This window comes from Garra rufa, chromosome 17, assembly GCF_049309525.1.
Source record: "Garra rufa chromosome 17, GarRuf1.0, whole genome shotgun sequence".
NCBI classification, from domain to species: Eukaryota; Metazoa; Chordata; class Actinopteri; order Cypriniformes; family Cyprinidae; genus Garra; species Garra rufa.
Genome location: NC_133377.1, coordinates 34,179,586 through 34,198,350, shown reverse-complemented (window position 1 = coordinate 34,198,350; position 18,765 = coordinate 34,179,586). Strand labels below are relative to the sequence as shown.

The 18,765-nt window shown below is 33.0% G+C and overlaps 1 protein-coding gene across 1 annotated transcript in view; it reads right to left on the bottom strand.

Moving 5' to 3' along the window:
- Positions 1 to 13,691: 13,691 nt before the first annotated feature.
- The window catches only part of trappc9 (trafficking protein particle complex subunit 9), an 83,527-nt gene continuing 78,453 nt past the window's right edge, over positions 13,692 to 18,765 (bottom strand). The window contains exons 12-13 of the mRNA XM_073821481.1: positions 16,194 to 16,330; positions 13,692 to 13,950 (exon numbers count right to left, since the gene is read on the bottom strand). Coding sequence (XP_073677582.1) covers positions 13,692 to 13,950; positions 16,194 to 16,330 — 396 coding nt within the window. The remainder of the gene's footprint in view (positions 13,951 to 16,193; positions 16,331 to 18,765) is intronic.

The following is an 18,765-nucleotide window of genomic DNA, read 5'->3' as shown; positions in this document are numbered from 1 at the left end:
CACAAAAGATTTTTGCCAATGACATTTGCATTACAATCCTATTGCTCTGCGCAGTAGCCAAATCACAAACCAACGCAATAAAAACACCTTGTCCAGCCTCCAGCACAATTTTTCTGTCCTCACTGAGGGCAAAATGCCATATAAAGTGACAAAACCTCTATAAATTAAGCAATGATTTTTAAAGAGATCTCCATAGTGCTCAATGACAATTTTATATGCTTTAAATGTAAGTGCTCATGCATAAAATGTGTTTTTAGCATTTTTTGTTACAGTGATAAACATAAAGAGTAACATCGTAAAGCCTCTGCAGGGTTCTGATGTAAGATCTTATTTTCTACCGTGATTGGGACATTAAAGTGTCAAGCACAGGTTTTCTGAAGCTTCACAAAAGTAATTAAACTAAAGTGTACATGCACTTAGCCAGCTGAATGTCTCTTCCAGATGAAGATGAAGATGTGAGCAAGTATAATGGATGCCTTCACTCTTTCTCTACTTTTTTCTCATGGTCAATTACAAAAAGTTAAAAATAAAATAAAATAAAATAAAATAAACCTAAACCAAAGAATAAAAAAATTAAATCACATAAATAATTTAAATGACAATAAAAAACAAAATAAAAAATAAAAATATAAAATTTACACTTAATAAATAAAAAAAAATCAAATATTATAAAATAAAAACAAACAATAATATAATAATAAATTAAAAACAAAAATTAAAATAATTACTGCAAATGTATAATATTGCACACACATATTTAGAAATATATTATATTTAATACAAATAGCTGCAATAAAACTAAATTAAAAAAAAATAACTTAAAACAAAAATATAAACTGTAAAGTTAATAAAATAATAAAAAATTAAAGTAAAATAAAAACAATAAAATACAAACATTAAAAACAAAATCACAATTATGAATAAAAATTATATTAATTATTACTTTTTAAATTATAATTTTAGAATTGTAAAATAATAAAATAAAAAATTATTAATTATCAAACATTACTTAAAAGCTAAATAAATAAAAGTGCACAAATAACAAAAAATAAATAACACAAGTGAATAAATAAAAGTAAATAAATAAATAAATAAAAATAAGAAATTAAACAAGTGCATAAATGTAAACAAAGAAATGTATGTAAATAGAAGTAAATAAAAAACAACAAAAACAAAAAATAATGTAAGTAAATCAGAAAAATATAAATTAACATACAAGTAACAATAAACAAAATAAACAGTTAACTGACATAAAAGTAATTAAAAGTAAAAGAAAACTAATTAAAAACTAAAATGAATAATAAATAAATAAAAATAATAAGAGTGTGAGAGAGAAGTAATTGACACAATTTTGTACACAATAAAGTTAATAAAATAATTTAAAAATAAAACATAAAATAAAAATTAGAAACAAAATTACAATAAGAATACAAAATATATAATTTATTACTTTTTTTAAATTATAATTATTACTTTTTTAAATTATAATTTAAATTTTCATTTCATAAAAATAACTACAATAAAATAAAAAAACAAAAATAAAGTTAAAAACAAAATAAAATACTAAAAGCAAGATACAAAAATTTCTTTAGGAATATAAATTACAAAATTAAATAATATAAAATAAAAACAATATTAAATAAAATTAAAAACAAAAATGTTATATATATATGTGTGTGTGTGTGTGTGTGTGTGTGTGTGTGTGTGTGTTTGTTTTTGTGACATATCAGGACACAAATTGGTGTAATAACATGGGTATGACATAGGTATTACAAGGAGAGGGTGACTTATGAGGACATTGCCCATGTCCCCACTTTTCAAAAGGCTTATAAATCATACAGAATACGTTTTTTTGAGAATGTAAAGATATGCACAGTCTCCTGTGAGGGCTAGGTTTAGGTGTAGGGTAGGTGTAGGGTGATAGCAAATATCGTTTGTACAGTATAAAAACCATTACGTCTATGGAATGTCCCCACAATTCACAAAAACAAACATGTGTGTGTGTGTGTGTGTGTGTGTGTGTGTGTGTGCATAATTAATATTTTATAAAATAACTACAATAAGACAATATAATATCTCATTTTTAAAAAATGTTAAATTACTTACCATGTTCTCGACCCGCAGCTCAAATGGCATCGGATTATAGACCATCAACTGCACCTCACACACATCGCCCTGGACCCACTGGAAATCTGCAACACACACAAAAAGACACACATCAATGTAAAGCAGCACTGAATAAATTCATAAAGAAAGAAAAGCTTTCAGCTCTTAAACATAAGAAGATTCATTGATGTTGACAGGCCTGATCAATATGTTTGCATGCACTGCTCTATAAATCTGATCGAATTAAACAGCCAGCAGCGGCCGTAGATATTTATTTTACTTGAGGGTGCAATAAGACGACCTCATACCACATTTACATTCATGTATTTGGCAGATGCAAGATATCAACTATGGAATTCAAACCCATGACCTTGGTGTTTCTAGCAAGCATGGAACACTACAGGAACATGATATGACACTTTTCAGCTGAATTTTGCTCTCTGTTTCTGAGTAAATCCTTCAGAGCTGGAAGCTAGCGGACTGGAGTTACTCTACTGAGCTTTTCCATTAATCCAGAGACGGAGTCTGATACTGATTAAGCGTTTGCAAACAATGGCCCCTCGTTCCCCTCGGGAGGAGATATATTCACTGTATTATCTACAGTATGCTTGCAGATTTCACGCTTAAATTAACCAGAGCCACGTCTTGCACTAATAATCATCCGCCGCTGAAGGCCATATGGAGTTTAGAATGCATGAATTATTTTCAAAGAATGAAAACCAACTGTATCTATTCTTGTCCGTCGCCTTTGAATTACGGTTATTGTTGACATTTCTCATGAATTCCATGAATCTGGAGCTCAATGTGTATTTCACACTAAAAAGAAATGGGTGGCATTGTGAAATTTGCTGGTGATTTAAAAAAAAAAAAAGCTAAATTTTACTTGGATGAAACAAGGCACAAAATAAACAGTTAAAATTATTTTGAACTAAGAAACTAAGAACTATTTTGAACTAAGAAAATTATTATTAAAAATGGTATAAAATTATTTATTAAACAAGAAAATAAATGTTAAACAACAATAAATAATTAAATAAAAAAACAAAAATAAATCAGTAAATAAGAGTAAACAAATAAAACAAGAAAAATCTAACAAATAAATAAATTATCATATAAACAAGTGAATAAATAAAAACAGAAAAAGGAAAGTAAATATAAAAAAAGATTTATAAAACAAGAAACATAAAAAGATTGTATAAAACAAGAAAATAAATTTTAAAAAATTAAATAAATAAAAGTACAAAAACAAATATCAGTAAATAAGAGTAGACAAATTAATGAATTATTAATAAACAATAAAATAAATAATCAAGAAAACAAATATAAAATTAAACGTAAATTAATAAAAAGTACATAAAAGTAAGAGTAAACAAATAAAACAATAACAAAAATCGAATTATTTATTAATATATAAACAAGTAAACAAATAAAAAATGAACAAGAAAATAAATCTAAAATGAATCAAGAAAATAAACAGAAGTATATACATAAGTAAATAAGTGTGAACTAATAAAACAAGAAAACAAAATAAAAGTAAATAAAAGTAAACAAATTATTTTTATTAATATATAAACAAGTAAATAAATAAAAGTACATAAATAAATGTAAGTAAATAATAGTAAACTAATAAAACAAGACAATAAAACAAATTTAATATATAAACAAGTAAACAAATAAAACATTAAACAAGTAAATAAATGTAAGTAAATAATAGTAAACTAAAATAAACTAAAAAAAACAAGAAAATTATTAAAATTAATAAATTTGCATATAAACAAGTAAATAAAAGAAAAAAGAAACAAGAATATATATATATATATATATAAATAAATGAAACAAGCAAGAGTACACAAGTAAAACAAAAAAATAAATAAACAAATTAAACAAGTAAATTAATAACAGTACATAAAAGTAAACAAATAAAACAAGACAATTAAACAATTTTATAAACAAATACATAAATAATGACCGTAAATAAGAGTAAACAAATAAAACAGGAAAATAAAAAATATATATTATAAAAACAAGTAAATAAATAAAAAATAAACAAGAAAATAAAAATAATTAAACAAGAATAAAAGTACAAAAATCAATACAAATAAAACAAGAAAATAAAACAAATCAATTATTAAACAAGCACATGAAGGTAAGTAAATAAAAGTACATAAACAATGGAAAATAAAAATAAATAAAGTAAATAAAAGTAAACAAAGTAATGAATAAAAATAAGAAATTAAACAAGTACATAAAAGTGAACAAATAAATAGAAGTAAATAAATAAATGCAAGTAAAGATAGATCAGAAAACAAATCAATTAACATACAAGTAACACTAAATACAATAAAATACAAAAATTAACAAACAAGTACATAAAATTAAATAATTAAAAGTAAAAGAAAACATAAATTAAAAATAAAATGAATAATAAATAAAAAATAATAAGTGTGTGAGAGGGAAGAAATGGCCACCCCTTTTCTCCCTTTAAAGACACTATATAAGTTCAGGGTAAATAGTTTCATGTGTCTCCAGATCATCATGGATTTTCTCTTCCAAGCACTGTACATTTTCCATTTCAATCATGAATCTAACAATCCATTTCACACTGGTACATAAATCCAGTGTGAATGCACCGTTGGCCTACACTGAACTGACACAGAGTAAACGGCAGGTTTCAGTCCTGAGGGAAATTAAAGCACGGTTGAAAAAGGAGCTTCTTTATTATAGATGCTATGAAGCCTGGTGTGGGAGACAGTTTTCCATATGATGAATGCATCAGAAGACAGCACAGAGCTCTGAAATGATGAGAAGGGGACAGGACAGGCCAGGCCAGGCCAATTAAATGTAATATCCCCCTTAAGGGAGAAGCCCACAAGGCAGTTTGAGCATTTCATTTGAGCTGGATGACACACAAAGGCCCTGTGGCACTGCTTATGGAGAATCAAGCCAAAGCAACGAGACACAGACAAATCCACCTGTTGAGTCCGACATCTGGCAGTTTAGGTCAACATGAAATAGCCGTCGCAATTTATTTTACCTCAGTACTGTGGCATAAAAATAAAGAGCTAAAAGCTTAACTTTGGTTACAATTAATTCTATATGTGGTTCGGACTTTGAAATCAGCTGAAGAGCAAAAAATTTTTTCTTGCTTGAGGGTTCAGTTTAATCAACAGCAGGATAAATTATAAATATTTCCTTGAACTCAATAAATAATGTAAAATTTGGAAAAGTAAAAACAAGTAAAGTTGTGGTAGATGAAATGAGGGATTGTTACGCTTTTTTATGTCACGCAGAGAGAAGCGGTGAATAAGATAGAAAGAACTCAACCTTCCACCTCAGTTACCTGTGCTCACTCAAGGAGAGCCCCTAAAGGAGAGACTGACTTTAAGCTGTGTGATACATAACACATGCCTCACCTATACATCAAACTTGCATGGAAAGGGGTGGAAGGAGATGAAGTAGAGAGAAAAATATAGAGAGAAAGCAATAAATTATATACATACACTACTGTTTTTTTATGTTTTTTTTTAAGTCTCGTATGCTAATAAAGGCAACTTCTAAACCTCACAATTTTTTCACAATTTCTTCCTTGCAATTCTGAGTTCTCACAATTTTTGTTTTGCAGTTTTAAGAAAATGTATGCATAACTGTGAGATATAAACTGAAATAAACAATTGTGAGATATAAACAGAATTGTGAGATATAAATGCAGCATCGTGAGAAATAGACATAATTGTGAGATATAAATGCAGAATTGTGAGATATAAACAGAATTATCAGATATAAATGCAAAATTATGAGATATAAACAAAATTGTGAGATATAAACAAAGAATTGGAAAAAGAAAGGAAAGGACGTGACGTGACGTGTGGCCAAGTATGGTGAGCACAGTCAAAATTTTAGGAGCACATTCTAAACAATAATCAAAAAATCTGATAAAAAAAAAAATGTGCCTTTTCGTTAAAGGATAACTGTTGCCAAAATGCAACCTGGGCTGTTTTTTTTTTACTGTAAACGAGACAAACTTATATCTAAAAGCATAATTACGACAAACAAGCCGTTTTTGAGATTGACTGTGATTTCGTTTTGTGGTCAATGGCCGGTGAATGGGAGTTCTAGGGGCATACAGTTGAGCGCATCAAAATCGATATTTTTACAACACTAAGAAGGCTCGACACACCATGACACTTTGCTCGAAGTATCGCCTGGGTCTCTACACATGAACTCCAGCATTGAGAACATTGTTTGTGTACACACAGTTTACTAAAAAGAAAGGTTTTGAACAACTCACTTTCACTGTTTGAGTTTCCGCTCGCGGCCGTCTTGCCAGTCAAGAGGTGTCGATCTCCGAATGCGAGGATGGATAGCTCCTAAAGCATATTTCCATATAAATGCACGGCTAATTCGTTGTTTTGTCGCAAGTGAAAAACAATATTAAACTTCTAGTTGTAAAAAGAGCCTCATATAAGCCTAATATTTCGTCCTATGGAGTCCATTCATTCGCATTCGGAGATCAACACCTCTTGACTGGCAAGACGGCTGCGAGCAGAAACCCAAACAGTGTGAGTGAGTTGTTCAAAAACGTTCTTTTTAGTAAACTCTGTGTACACAAACAATGTTCTCAATGCTCGAGTTTATGTGTAGAGACCCAGGCGATACTTCGAGCAACGTGTCATGGTGTGTCGAGCCTTCTTGGTGTTGTAAAAATATCGATTTTGATGCGCTCAAATGTATGCCCCTAGTACTCCCGTTCACCGGCCATTGACCACAAAACGAAATCACGGTCAATCTCAGAAACGGCTCGTTTGTCGTAATTATGCTTTTAGATATAAGTTTGTCTCGTTTACAGTAAAAAAAAAAACAGCCCAGGTTGCATTTTGGCAACAGTTATCCTTTAAGAGGTGATATTTGACTCCTTAAAGTGATTTACAGGAAAATTTTGTTTTTGCCTTTGTTTTTACCCTTTCATATGTGTAATGAAGCTAAGAAGTGGCATGATTCAGATTAATGTTTTAAATATAAAATTGTGAATACAGAAATATTAAACATTTAAATAACTGAAAAGATCTGCCAGCAGGTGGCGTCAAGACACTGAACTAATTACTGAATCATATAATTTATTCAATTATTCGTTTCGTTTAAAAACACGTTCATTCATAAATGAAACCCCGCTGTGTCTGAATGGAGATGCGCAGCGGCTTAGTTGTGACTTTCAGACTACTTTTGACAACGAAATAGAGCAAAATCAGACAATAGTGTTATAGTCAGACAATGTAAGTCACTTAATAATAACTTCTTGTTTATTTAACTGCTGTATTAAATCAATATCTCATTTACAAACTCCCTTAAAAATTATTAAAAGCGGTCACTCATCAGTTTGCAATCTCACAAAGCTCTATTATAATCAACAAAGCTCTCTATACACTGCACAATCAATCACTTATTTACACTCTCTCTACACTTTGTTTATGAAAGGATTCGCGAGATATGTCTGTGATACATTACTCAAAGTTGCAAAAACAAGTAGAAACCTTTGAAGCTCCCCTGAGCGCAAACACCAATATCCTGATCGGGCAGTCGCACATGATGCTCCTAAATATTTTTTTCATAGTTGCACGTAGTAATTTTCAGTCGCAAATGTAAATTCAGAATTGTGAGATATAAATACAGAACTGTTGAGTTATAAACGCAGAATTGTGAGATATAAATATAATTGTGAGTTATGAATGCAGAATTGTGAGACACAAACACAGAATTGTGAGATGTAAATTCAGAATTGTGAGATATAAACAGAAGTGTGATATACAAACAATTGTGAGATATAAACACAGAATTGTGAGATATAAACGCAGAATTGAGATATATAAACACATAATTGTGAGTTATAAATGCAGAATTGTGAGATAAAAATATAATTGTTATAAATGCAGAATTGTGAGATATAAATATAATTGTGAGTTATAAACAGAATTGTGAGACACAAACACATAATTGTGAGAAAATTCAGAATTGTGAGATATAAACAAAGAATTTTGAGATATAAACACATAATTCTGAGTTAAACAGAATTGTGAGAAGTAAATTCAGAATTGTAAGATATAACCAAAGAATTTTGAGATATAAATAGAAATGAGATTTTTAAATGCAGAATTGTGAGATTTAAACAGAATTGTGATATACAAACAATTGTGAGATATAAACGCAGAATTGAGATATATAAACACATAATTGTGAGTTATAAATGCAGAATTGTGAGATATAAATATAATTGTGTTATAAATGCAGAATTGTGAGATATAAATATAATTGTTATAAATGCAGAATTGTGAGATATAAACAAAGAATGGAGATATATAAACACATAATTGTGAGATAAACGCAGAATTGTGAGATATAAACATAATTGTGAGTTATGAATGCAGAATTGTGAGATATAAATATAATTGTGTTATAAATGCAGAATTGTGAGATATAAACACAGAATTGAGATATATAAACACATAAGTGTGAGATAAACACAGAATTGTGAGATATAAATATAATTGGGAGTTATGAATGCAGAATTGTGAGACACAAACACAGAATTGTGAGATGTAAATTCAGAATTGTGAGATATAAACCTAGTTGCAAAATATCAAAGCAGAATTGTGTGATACAAACATAATTGAGATATAAATGCAGAACTGTGAGATAAAAAAACAAAGAATTGTGAGATATAAACAGAACTGTGAGATATAAATGCAGAATTGTGAGATATAAACAAAAAATTTCAAGTAAATAAAATGTTGCAGTTATGTTTTTTAATTTTGTATTTCCAGGTTTTTAAGATGTAAACTCAGAGAAAAAAATTACCTTTTTATTTTACACGATTTTTGCTCAGACTTTCCACCAATTTACAGTCTGGAGAAGATGACGCTAGTTCCTGAAAGCCAGAACCAGTCTGCAGATTTAAGGCGACAGATTTCATAGTAAATCGTGTAGTGTATGATGGTTAGAGACTTTTTTGGCTTCAGACTATGAATCCATCCAGTCTAGGGATATCAAGTCTTGTAGTGTATGATCCTCATTCCTTTATTGTATGACGGCCAGTTTTTTCTCTGTGACCGCTTGCAAAGTCGGTAAGTGTATGATTTTTACACGGTATTTTAAAGATCTGTTAAGATTTTTAATTGTGAAGTGTATTCCAGCCTGCATTTATTTGATTAAAAATACAGTAAAACAGTACTTGTTTTCTATTATAGAATACAATCTTCTAGATGTCTGTATATCAAAGATTTTTCACTGAGCTCTGCTGTTCAAAAGACACCCACAAAGAACAAAGGAAAGAGCCCTCGTGATAACCAATCAGCCATCAGTCCAGAAAGCAGTCAATGTTTTGTTTTTTTTCTAATCTAGATCTCTGTACAGACGAAACACAAGCACACTCTGCATTAACGTCCCTCCGCAGTGACTCACACACTTGTGTGACGGCCGCTCTCCAAGACGACAGGAAACCCTGCTCGAGTGTAGCTGACTCACCCCTCCAAACGAAACCTCCGCAGAGATTCACCAACAATTCTGTATTGCTGCTGTTCAGCCTTAGTGAGGAGCTCTCCTGAATGACTCACATCGAGCTGAACCTCATGTTCTTCAAACCTGCAGCTACACAAAAGCAGAACTGTTTACTATTATGCAGCACAGAGTGTATGAGCACATGCTACAAGTGGAGTGAAACAGCTTTTAAATAAGTACAGTCAAACCAAAAATTATTCAGACACCAGATATCATTTTTGATATTATTTACTAGTGGGTGCAAGACAGTATAGTTTATTTATCTAAGTGAGAATAGCAAAATAAAGTGAACTGTGACATATTATACCCAAAAATTCTTCATACAGTGTACTACCAGTATAACTGATACAAATTTGAGACCAAAAATTTGAATTGACACTTTGAACTGACCATGTGTTGTTACATACCATTCTATCAAAGTTATCTGACATTATCAAAATAAATTTGTTCTGACACAGTTTAACTCTGGAGTTCTTGACAGATTTCATTGCCATTTTCTAAACTATACTGAAAAACTGTGATAACGTGAGAAATGTTGAAGGTGTTTGAATACATTTTGGTTTGACTGTATATGAGGTTGTTAGGGACGGGTGAACACTTACAAGCCACCAATGCCTTTTTAGACTGTATTATTGTAATAATTCCTTTATTATAGTGCTACTTATTAGTAAAATTAAAAATAAATAATGAATGACTGATACCGAATGATGATCAAAATAAAAAAATGATTTTGATTTAAAAACTATTTGCTTGCAAATAGTTTTTAATTATTTAAAATAAATGAATTAAATCAAAATTAAAAATACATAATGATTTAAAGTACATAAGTAAATAAATAAATAAAAAAAATAGTAAAAATGCAATTATTTAAAATAAACAAGAATTAAAAAATATTTACATTAAATTGTATATATTTGGTTCTTTTAATTGTGATGATTTGCCTCACATTTAACAAAAACCCACCAATTCACAATCACCAATTTCAACAAATTAGAATACTCCATAAGACCAATAAAAAAAACATTTTAGTGAATTGTAGGCCTTCTGGAAAGCATGTTCATTTACTATATATGTACTCAATACTTGGTAGAGGCTCCTTTTGCTTTAATTACTGCCTCAATTCGGAGTGGCGTGGAGGTGATCAGTCTGTGGCACTGCTGAGGTGGTATGGAATCCAGGGATGGAAATTAGCACCCGCCACCAGCCAAATGCGGGTGATTGTTGTGTTGTGGCGGGTAAACTCGCTTCACCCACCGGCCACCGTGGCGGGTAAATAAAAATAACATACTTCAACCGGACGGCGTGAGGCAGTAATGCACCTTAACGTTGGTTGCGAACTGCCGTTAAAATACACGAAGAAGAAGAAGAAGACGGCGGACACTTTTAGCGGAGGCACACCTTCAAAAAAATGTGGCGATACATCACAGGCGTTAAGAGGTCTGTTAAAAAATCTTTACAATCTGCTTTTGAAGAAATATATTGTATTTTGTGCTAAAGCGCACATTCTGTCAGATGCAATTCATGGCGCGTCTTTCTCAATATACTGTACAACGCGGCATTCATTCTCATCAGATGATAACTCGGCGGCAGAGTTCCACTCACACAGGGGCGTAATTTCCACTGAGGACATGCTTTTCAAAATCCCGTTGGTGTCCACCCAAATGGTTTTGTTACTTGTTTTGTTAAGTAACAAAACCATTTGGGTGGACACCAACGGGATTTTGAAAAGTGTGTCCCCAGTGGAAATTACGCCCCTGTGTGAGTGGAACTCTGTGGAAATCTCTTGTATTTTAGAATGCACGCTCTACGCCACCGAGAGTTTCGCGCTATAGTAAAAACGAAACCAAAAGTAAAACGCGCACACGCATTCAAAAGCAACTTTAATACCCTGCGTTTAGAGAGCGACTCCCCAATGCGCGCAAATTAGGCTACATAAAATATCTAGGCTGTTATAGTATGTGGGCTATAAGTTGTGTAGTTGTGAAGATAGCTCTGTATCATGATAGAAAAATTTGGTGAAAATGTCAGTATTTTATTGAGACTTGCAATTAAATAAACTGCTCAAGTATAGTAGATCTTGTAGTATTAATCTTTACATGCAGCTACACATTGTCGGTTAAAAACAAAGTGGCTGGTAAAAACATTTAGTGGCTGGTAGATTTTGAAATCCACCAGTCACACTGGCCGGTGGACAAAAAAGTTAATTTCCATCCCTGATGGAATCCCAGGTTTCTTTGACAGTGGCCTTCAGCTCATCTGCATTTTTTGGTCTCTTGTTTCTCATTTTCCTCTTGACAATACCCCATAGAGAATCTGGTAAGTTTGCTGGCCAGTCAGGCACACCAACACCATGGTCATTTAACCAACTTCTGGTGCCTTGGCAGTGTGGGCAGGTGCCATATCCTGCTGCAAAATGAAATCAGCATCTTTAAAAAGCTGGCCAGCAGAAGAAAGCATGAAGTGCTCTAAAATTTCTTGGTAAACGGATGCAGTGACTTTGGTTTTCAAAAAACACAGTGGACCAACACCAGCAGATGACATTGCACCCCAAATCATTACAGACTGTGGAAACTTAACACTGGACTTCAAGCAACTTGGACTATGAGCGTCTCCACCCTTCCTCCAGACTCTAGGACCTTGGTTTCCAAATGAAATACAAAACTTGCTCTCATCTGAAAAGAGGACTTTGGACCACTGGGCAACAGTCCACAGCCCAGGTAAGACGCCTCTGACGTTGTCTGTGGTTCAGGAGTGGCTTAACAAGAGGAATACAACAACTGTAGCCAAATTCCTTGATACGTCTGTGTGGTGGCTCTTGATGTCTTGACCCCAGCCTCAGTTCATTCCTTGTGAAGTTCACCCAAATTCTTGAATCGATTTTGCTTGACAAGCCTCTCAAGGCTGCGGTTCTCTCAGTTTGTTGTGCATCTTTTTCCTTCAACACTTTTACCTTCCACTCAACTTTCTGTAAATACTGTATGCTTGGATATAGCACTCTGTGAACAGCTTCTTTGGCAATGAATGTTTCTGGCTTACCCTCCTTGTGAAGGGTGTCAATGATTGTCTTTTGGACAACTGTCAGATCAGCAGTCTTTCCCATGATTGTGTAGCCTAGTGAACCAAACTGAGAGACCATTTTGAAGACTCAGGAAAACTTTGAAGGTTTTTTGAGTTGATTAACTGATAGACATGTCACCATATTCTAATTTGCTGAGATAGTAAATTGGTGGGTTTTTGTTAAATGTGAGGCAAATCATCACAATTAAAAGAACCAAAGACTTAAACTACTTTAGTCTGTGTGCATTGAATTGAGCTGAACTAAATGAACTTTTCCGCGGAATTCTAATTTTGTATATGAGTAGTATCTCTGTGTGTTTCAAACTCTTATACGCTTCAAAAAAAAGCTGGACTGCTTTTACAAACCGCTGAAACATCATCAGGCCGCGAGGCCGCCAGAGACAAAGTCCTGATAAAGATATTAATTTGCAATTATAATGATTTCAATGAAATGTTAATAGCATAACTGCACTCGTATTGTTTCGCATGAACAGTTTTGTGTGACAATCTGATCAAATAATACAAAAAATAGAGGGTCAAGTTGAGAGCACTGCATTGGGGGACACAATACCTAGTGTAGTGTGCTCTGCATACTTCATATTTTGGAAAACGCATACAGAAAATGCAGTATGCAAACTAAAACTACTTCCAAAAATAAGAGGCAGTAAACCATTTCCAACATGCCCAAGGTCATGCAATTGCATATGCCTGTGGTTCTGGGTGAGTGTTTTTGTCTCCAGCAGGACGACAGTCATTATACGGCCCCACACTGTGTCGTCGTCCATTACAGCTTAGCAGTTTAGATTGTGGGTCTGCTGTGGACATCTGCTAGTGTAAGAGCTTCATCCCACATACACAAGCACGTCAAATACTTGCCCTTTTGAGCTTGGCCTCACGATAAACCGCTCTAAGTGGTGTTGAGATCTGGCAGGTGAAGAAGTATACAGACCTGGACCCAAGACGCAGGATGGATGCACCTGTCAGCGTCGCTGAATCCCATCTGCAGGGGTCAGGAAGCTTCCAGGGCTTTTACAGTGAGTGGGGGGAGTGAGAAAACCTTTGAAAAGCTGCTCCATCTGTTCACTAACAAGCACCTTTTTCACACGCGTCTCTTCCCAATTGTAACACTGCCTGACCAGTACGATAACAGCCCAGTGGCTACATCGCAGATCTGGGGAAGCGAGAGTTTTGCACAGCCTGAAAATCAAGGGAGAGCGAGAACTCTCCGCGTGGGAACTCCTGCAGGTCATAACAAATGTTAACGAGAGATGAATTGGCTCGTTAGAAAGTGCTGATTATCAGCATGCGCACCGCATGTGAGCAGCTGTTCACCCACATGCAACACACACACCGAGATACTACTCATATACAAATGCATACAAAATATGATATATATAAATTAGGGATGCACGATATTTATCGGACAGATAAATTATCGACCGATATGGGTAAAAATTCCGTCATTTTTATTGCTCCGATAAATAAATGAAATCAGATCCGATAAAGTACTCTTGCTGGTAAATCAATCAATCAGTCTGGTTTATCTGAGATTCATCTGCTTTCCGAGTGCAAGTGAACTGTAAACTGCAGTGACTCTCTGACTTTGTCACGTGTAATACGTCATCATCTGTGTTGTCATCATCGCCTTCGCCGGTCTGGAAGTTTTTCGCGGTGGCAGAGGTGGACGATGCTATTGCTATTTGCAACACATGTTTAGCAAGGATTCTGAGAGGAGGTAAAAAGCCGTCAAGTTTTAACACAACAAATCTCACTTCAGAGGTCGTCATCGCGGTGAATCTGTTTTAGGGGCCGTTCACATGTCGCGCCTAAAAACGCGTGGAAAACGCTAGACGCGCCGCTTTCTCTTTCTTTCCAAACCGCTCTGTAGCCTGCTCTGCTGTGGCGTCTGCCGTTGCTAAGCAACCATGACCTGCGCTCTTCATAAAGACGTGGAAGTTTCAGCAAAGGATAAATGGATTTTCAGCATTAAAAATCGCTTGCAGTAGCTCTGTTATTAAATTTATTTAAAAATGGTTATTCCTGTACAGCTATGATAAGCTGTTTCTCCACCTTGGCAGTGCTTTTAATGTTATGAAGGGAAAGGATTAAGTTGATTGGTTGGTTCATGTCATATGACCTGCGTTGGGCTTGCGGCATTCTGAAAAGTTGATGTTTTTATCTTGATTCTGATGTTTTATTCCCCGCCTTGTACGATTTAGTTGCTGCACACATTCATAATATGATCAATAAGAAGCTTTAACGGACATTTGGACATCTGACGTTACTCCACGATGCACTTTTCATTTTTTCCAGGTTGACAAATGTCGAAGCATTTTATTTATTTAGAATTGTGGTGCCTTACAAAAAAAATAAAAACATTTTTGAAGAGTCAGGACTGATGTTTGCTATGATTGTTAGACCCAGATATATACAGTAATATACATTTCATTAGTTTATCTCAGATTTTGTATTCTCCTGGGTGCACAAAATTATCATATAAAAATATGAACGTATCGGTATCGGCCACAAGAAGGACTTAATTATCGGCTATCGGTAAAAAAATTTCATATCGTGCATCCCTAATATAAATGAATTAAGATGACTAATGAACAATTTTTTATAGAAGTCTCTTCTGCTCACCAACTGTTTTAAATATTGACAATATAATAATAAATGTTTCTTGAACAGCAAATTAGCAGGTTAGAATGGTTTCTGAAGGCTCATGTGACACTGAAGACTGGAGTAATGATGCTGAAAATTTAGATTTGATCACAGGAATAAATTACAAAATACATTAAAATAGAAAGTATTTTAAATAGATTAAATATTTCACAATATTACTGCTTTTGCTGTACTTTAGATGAAATAAATGCAGATTTCTTAACAAAAAAACAAAAACCTTACTATTTAAAAACTTTTGACAGGTAGTGTGTATGTGTGTGCACACACACACAGTAAATAAATAAGTAAATTAAAAAATGAATACTTTAAAATTCAATTAAAATATATATATTATTTATTATTAACAATTTAAATTATTATTATAAATAATGAATTATTCATTATTAAAGTTACATTTATGTATTTAATTGCATGCATGTATTTAAAATTTATTTTAATTTAATTAAAAATGATTTATTTAATTTATTTAATTTAATTTTTAAAACAGTGTGTATTTATTTTTAATGTATTTTTGTTCATATTCATTTATAAATTTACTTATATAATAATTTTAAATATGAATGAATTAATGCAGGAATGCATGAATGAAAAATAAAAATAAAAAAGTATGAAAACTCTTTCCACTAATACAGCCCCTTTAATTTGTCCACATTCCTAAAGCTGGACTGCTCGTACAAACTGCTGAAACAGCATCAGTCCACGAGGCCGTCTGAGACAAAGTCCTGATAAAGATGTTAAAGAGTGTTTAATGCCTCATTACGTGCGTAATGGAGGAGATATCTCTCTCTCTCTCTTCCTACAACAGCCATCCGTTTAGGAGACAGGATAAAGCTCTCTCCTCCTGCTGTTCTGCTGGAAGACACACAACTCCAGACTCCTGCACCGCTTCTGAGATCCGGCCATGCTGAGAGCCGGAGGATATCTGCCCTGAGCTTTTCTGAAAACACGGTTTATCCTTAGAAACACATATCACTCCACATAAAACCACAAAAACAACCACAATGCTGAAAAAGTACCCCTCAAGAGCTCAGCTTCCAGTCAATGTAGTACAAACATCCACAGAAACTTAAAATGTTCAAATGTCAGAGATATTTGCTAGGTTTTGAAATTTAAGACTAGAGATCTAGTGCAGAAAATCAAACAGAATGAGAAGAATAATCATCAAAACACCAGTTGATTAAAAATCATTGAGCAAAAATGAAGTCAGTGAAGATGTAGAATTTAGTCTGCAGATGCCATTCTGGTGTGTTATATCTAATGAAATGACATTCAGATACTGTGTACTTTTTTTCGGTTCACTGTATCTATTTCCAGAAAGTTATACCAGGCAAAAGCAGCACGGCTGGTTGAGTTCATGAACTGATAGCGGCGACAGCATCCACGGTGGATCAACACACGCTACAGCTGATAAAATCATTGCACTTCAAGGAAACCTGCATGAAATGCTAGAATAAACAGCAACGCTTTTACTCAAAGTCAACATGAAATAAAAAATAGGTCAATTTTTAACAGACGAGACTGACTAATAAAATCAAGTATTCCAGACAGCAATATAATAATAGTCAACACAGGTTAACAAAGCAGAATTATGATGGACGAAATCAAGACCTGCCCTACATTATCTAGCTTAATGTTGTCACAAAAGCAGTAGCATGGGTAAATTTGTAGCAATAGCCAAAAATACATTGTATATGGGTCAAAATTATTGATTTTTGTTTTATGGAAAAAATCATTAAGATATTAAGTAAAGATCATGCTCCATTAAGATATTTTGTAAATTTCCTACAGTAAATATACCAAAACCTAATTTTTGATAAGTAATATGCATTGCTAAGAACTTCATTCAGACAACTTTAAAGGCAATATTCTGAATATTTAGATTTTTTCCTCTTCAGATTCCAGATTTTTAAATAGTTGTATCTTGGCATCAATAGAAAGCTTAATTCTTCAGCTTTCAAATGATATATAAATCTCAATTTCAAAAATTACATTGACCCTTATGACTGGTTTTGTGGTCCAGGGTCACAAATGTGTAAAATTACAACACAATTACAAACTATAAATGCATTCTGAATCCTGCTGTCATTAATCAAACCCTGAAGAAACCAGACAGGAGATTGAACAAGAGAAGAACTCATTAATGAACAAAATATTGATTGTCGCAAAATGTACACAATATTAAACGCCCAGCTTTAATCTGCTAAAGGCGACTACAAGGCATTAGTATGGTAGTAAGCTTATTAGTATGGATGAACTGGATCATCGATGGTTGGCAGCAAAGACACTGGTTAATAAAATGGGATTGAATACATAAAGGATATTTGTATTATTTAACATATTTAATTATTGCAGGTTTGTGTCATATTTCACTGTTTTATTCATTTTGATCTGTATCTGTTTTTTAGTGAGTGAGATTAATTAATGCATGTTCACATTTATTCTAAATCAAAGTAACATCTTACTCACAATTTCTCTCAACATGGGGACAGGAGAGCTTTTAATCAATAAATGGGGGGGGGGGGAGTAACTAGCGTTACTTATTTTAAAAAGTAACTCTTGTTCTTGTCAATTAAAAAGTAATGCGTTACTTTAGTTACTTGGAAAGAGCACTTGTAATGCACTACCCCCAACACTGCTTAAAGAAATAGTACGCCCAAAAATGAAAATTTGCTAAATATTTACTAAGATGAGTTTGTTTCTTCATCAGAACAGATTTGGAGAAATTTAGCATCACTTGCTCACAGATGGATCCTCTGCAGTGAATGGGTGCCATCAGAATGAGAGTCCAAACAGCTGATAAAAACATCATAATAATTCACAAGTAATCGACACCACTCCAGTCCATCGATTAAAGTCTTTTGAAGCAAAAAGTTGCATGTTTGTAAGAAACGAATCCATTACTGAGGCGTTTAAACTTTAAACCATCGATTTCTGGACAAAATATGAGTCCATAATCCATAATAACTCTTCCTCCACTGAATAAATCCATTCCCTGTTGTCCTCTCACGTCAAAATCCACTGACATATTTGTTTAGAACTAAACCGTTTTTGCTTGTAAACAGTGCTTGATCTGTATTGATCATATTTCACTTCTGGTTCAGACGTGACAACTTTTTTTTTTTCACTGGAAAAAGCAATATTATGACTAGAGGACTCACATTTTAGCTGGAAGCAACAGTTTAAAGTTAAAACGTTTTAATGATGAATTTGTTTCTTACAAACATGCAGCTTTTCACTTCACAAGACATTAAAGGATAGTTCACTTCCAGAATAAAAAAAAATCCTGATAATTTACTCACTCCAATGTCATCCAAGAGGTTCATGTCTTTCTTTCTTCAGACAAAAAAAATAGTGTTTTTGAGCAAAACATTC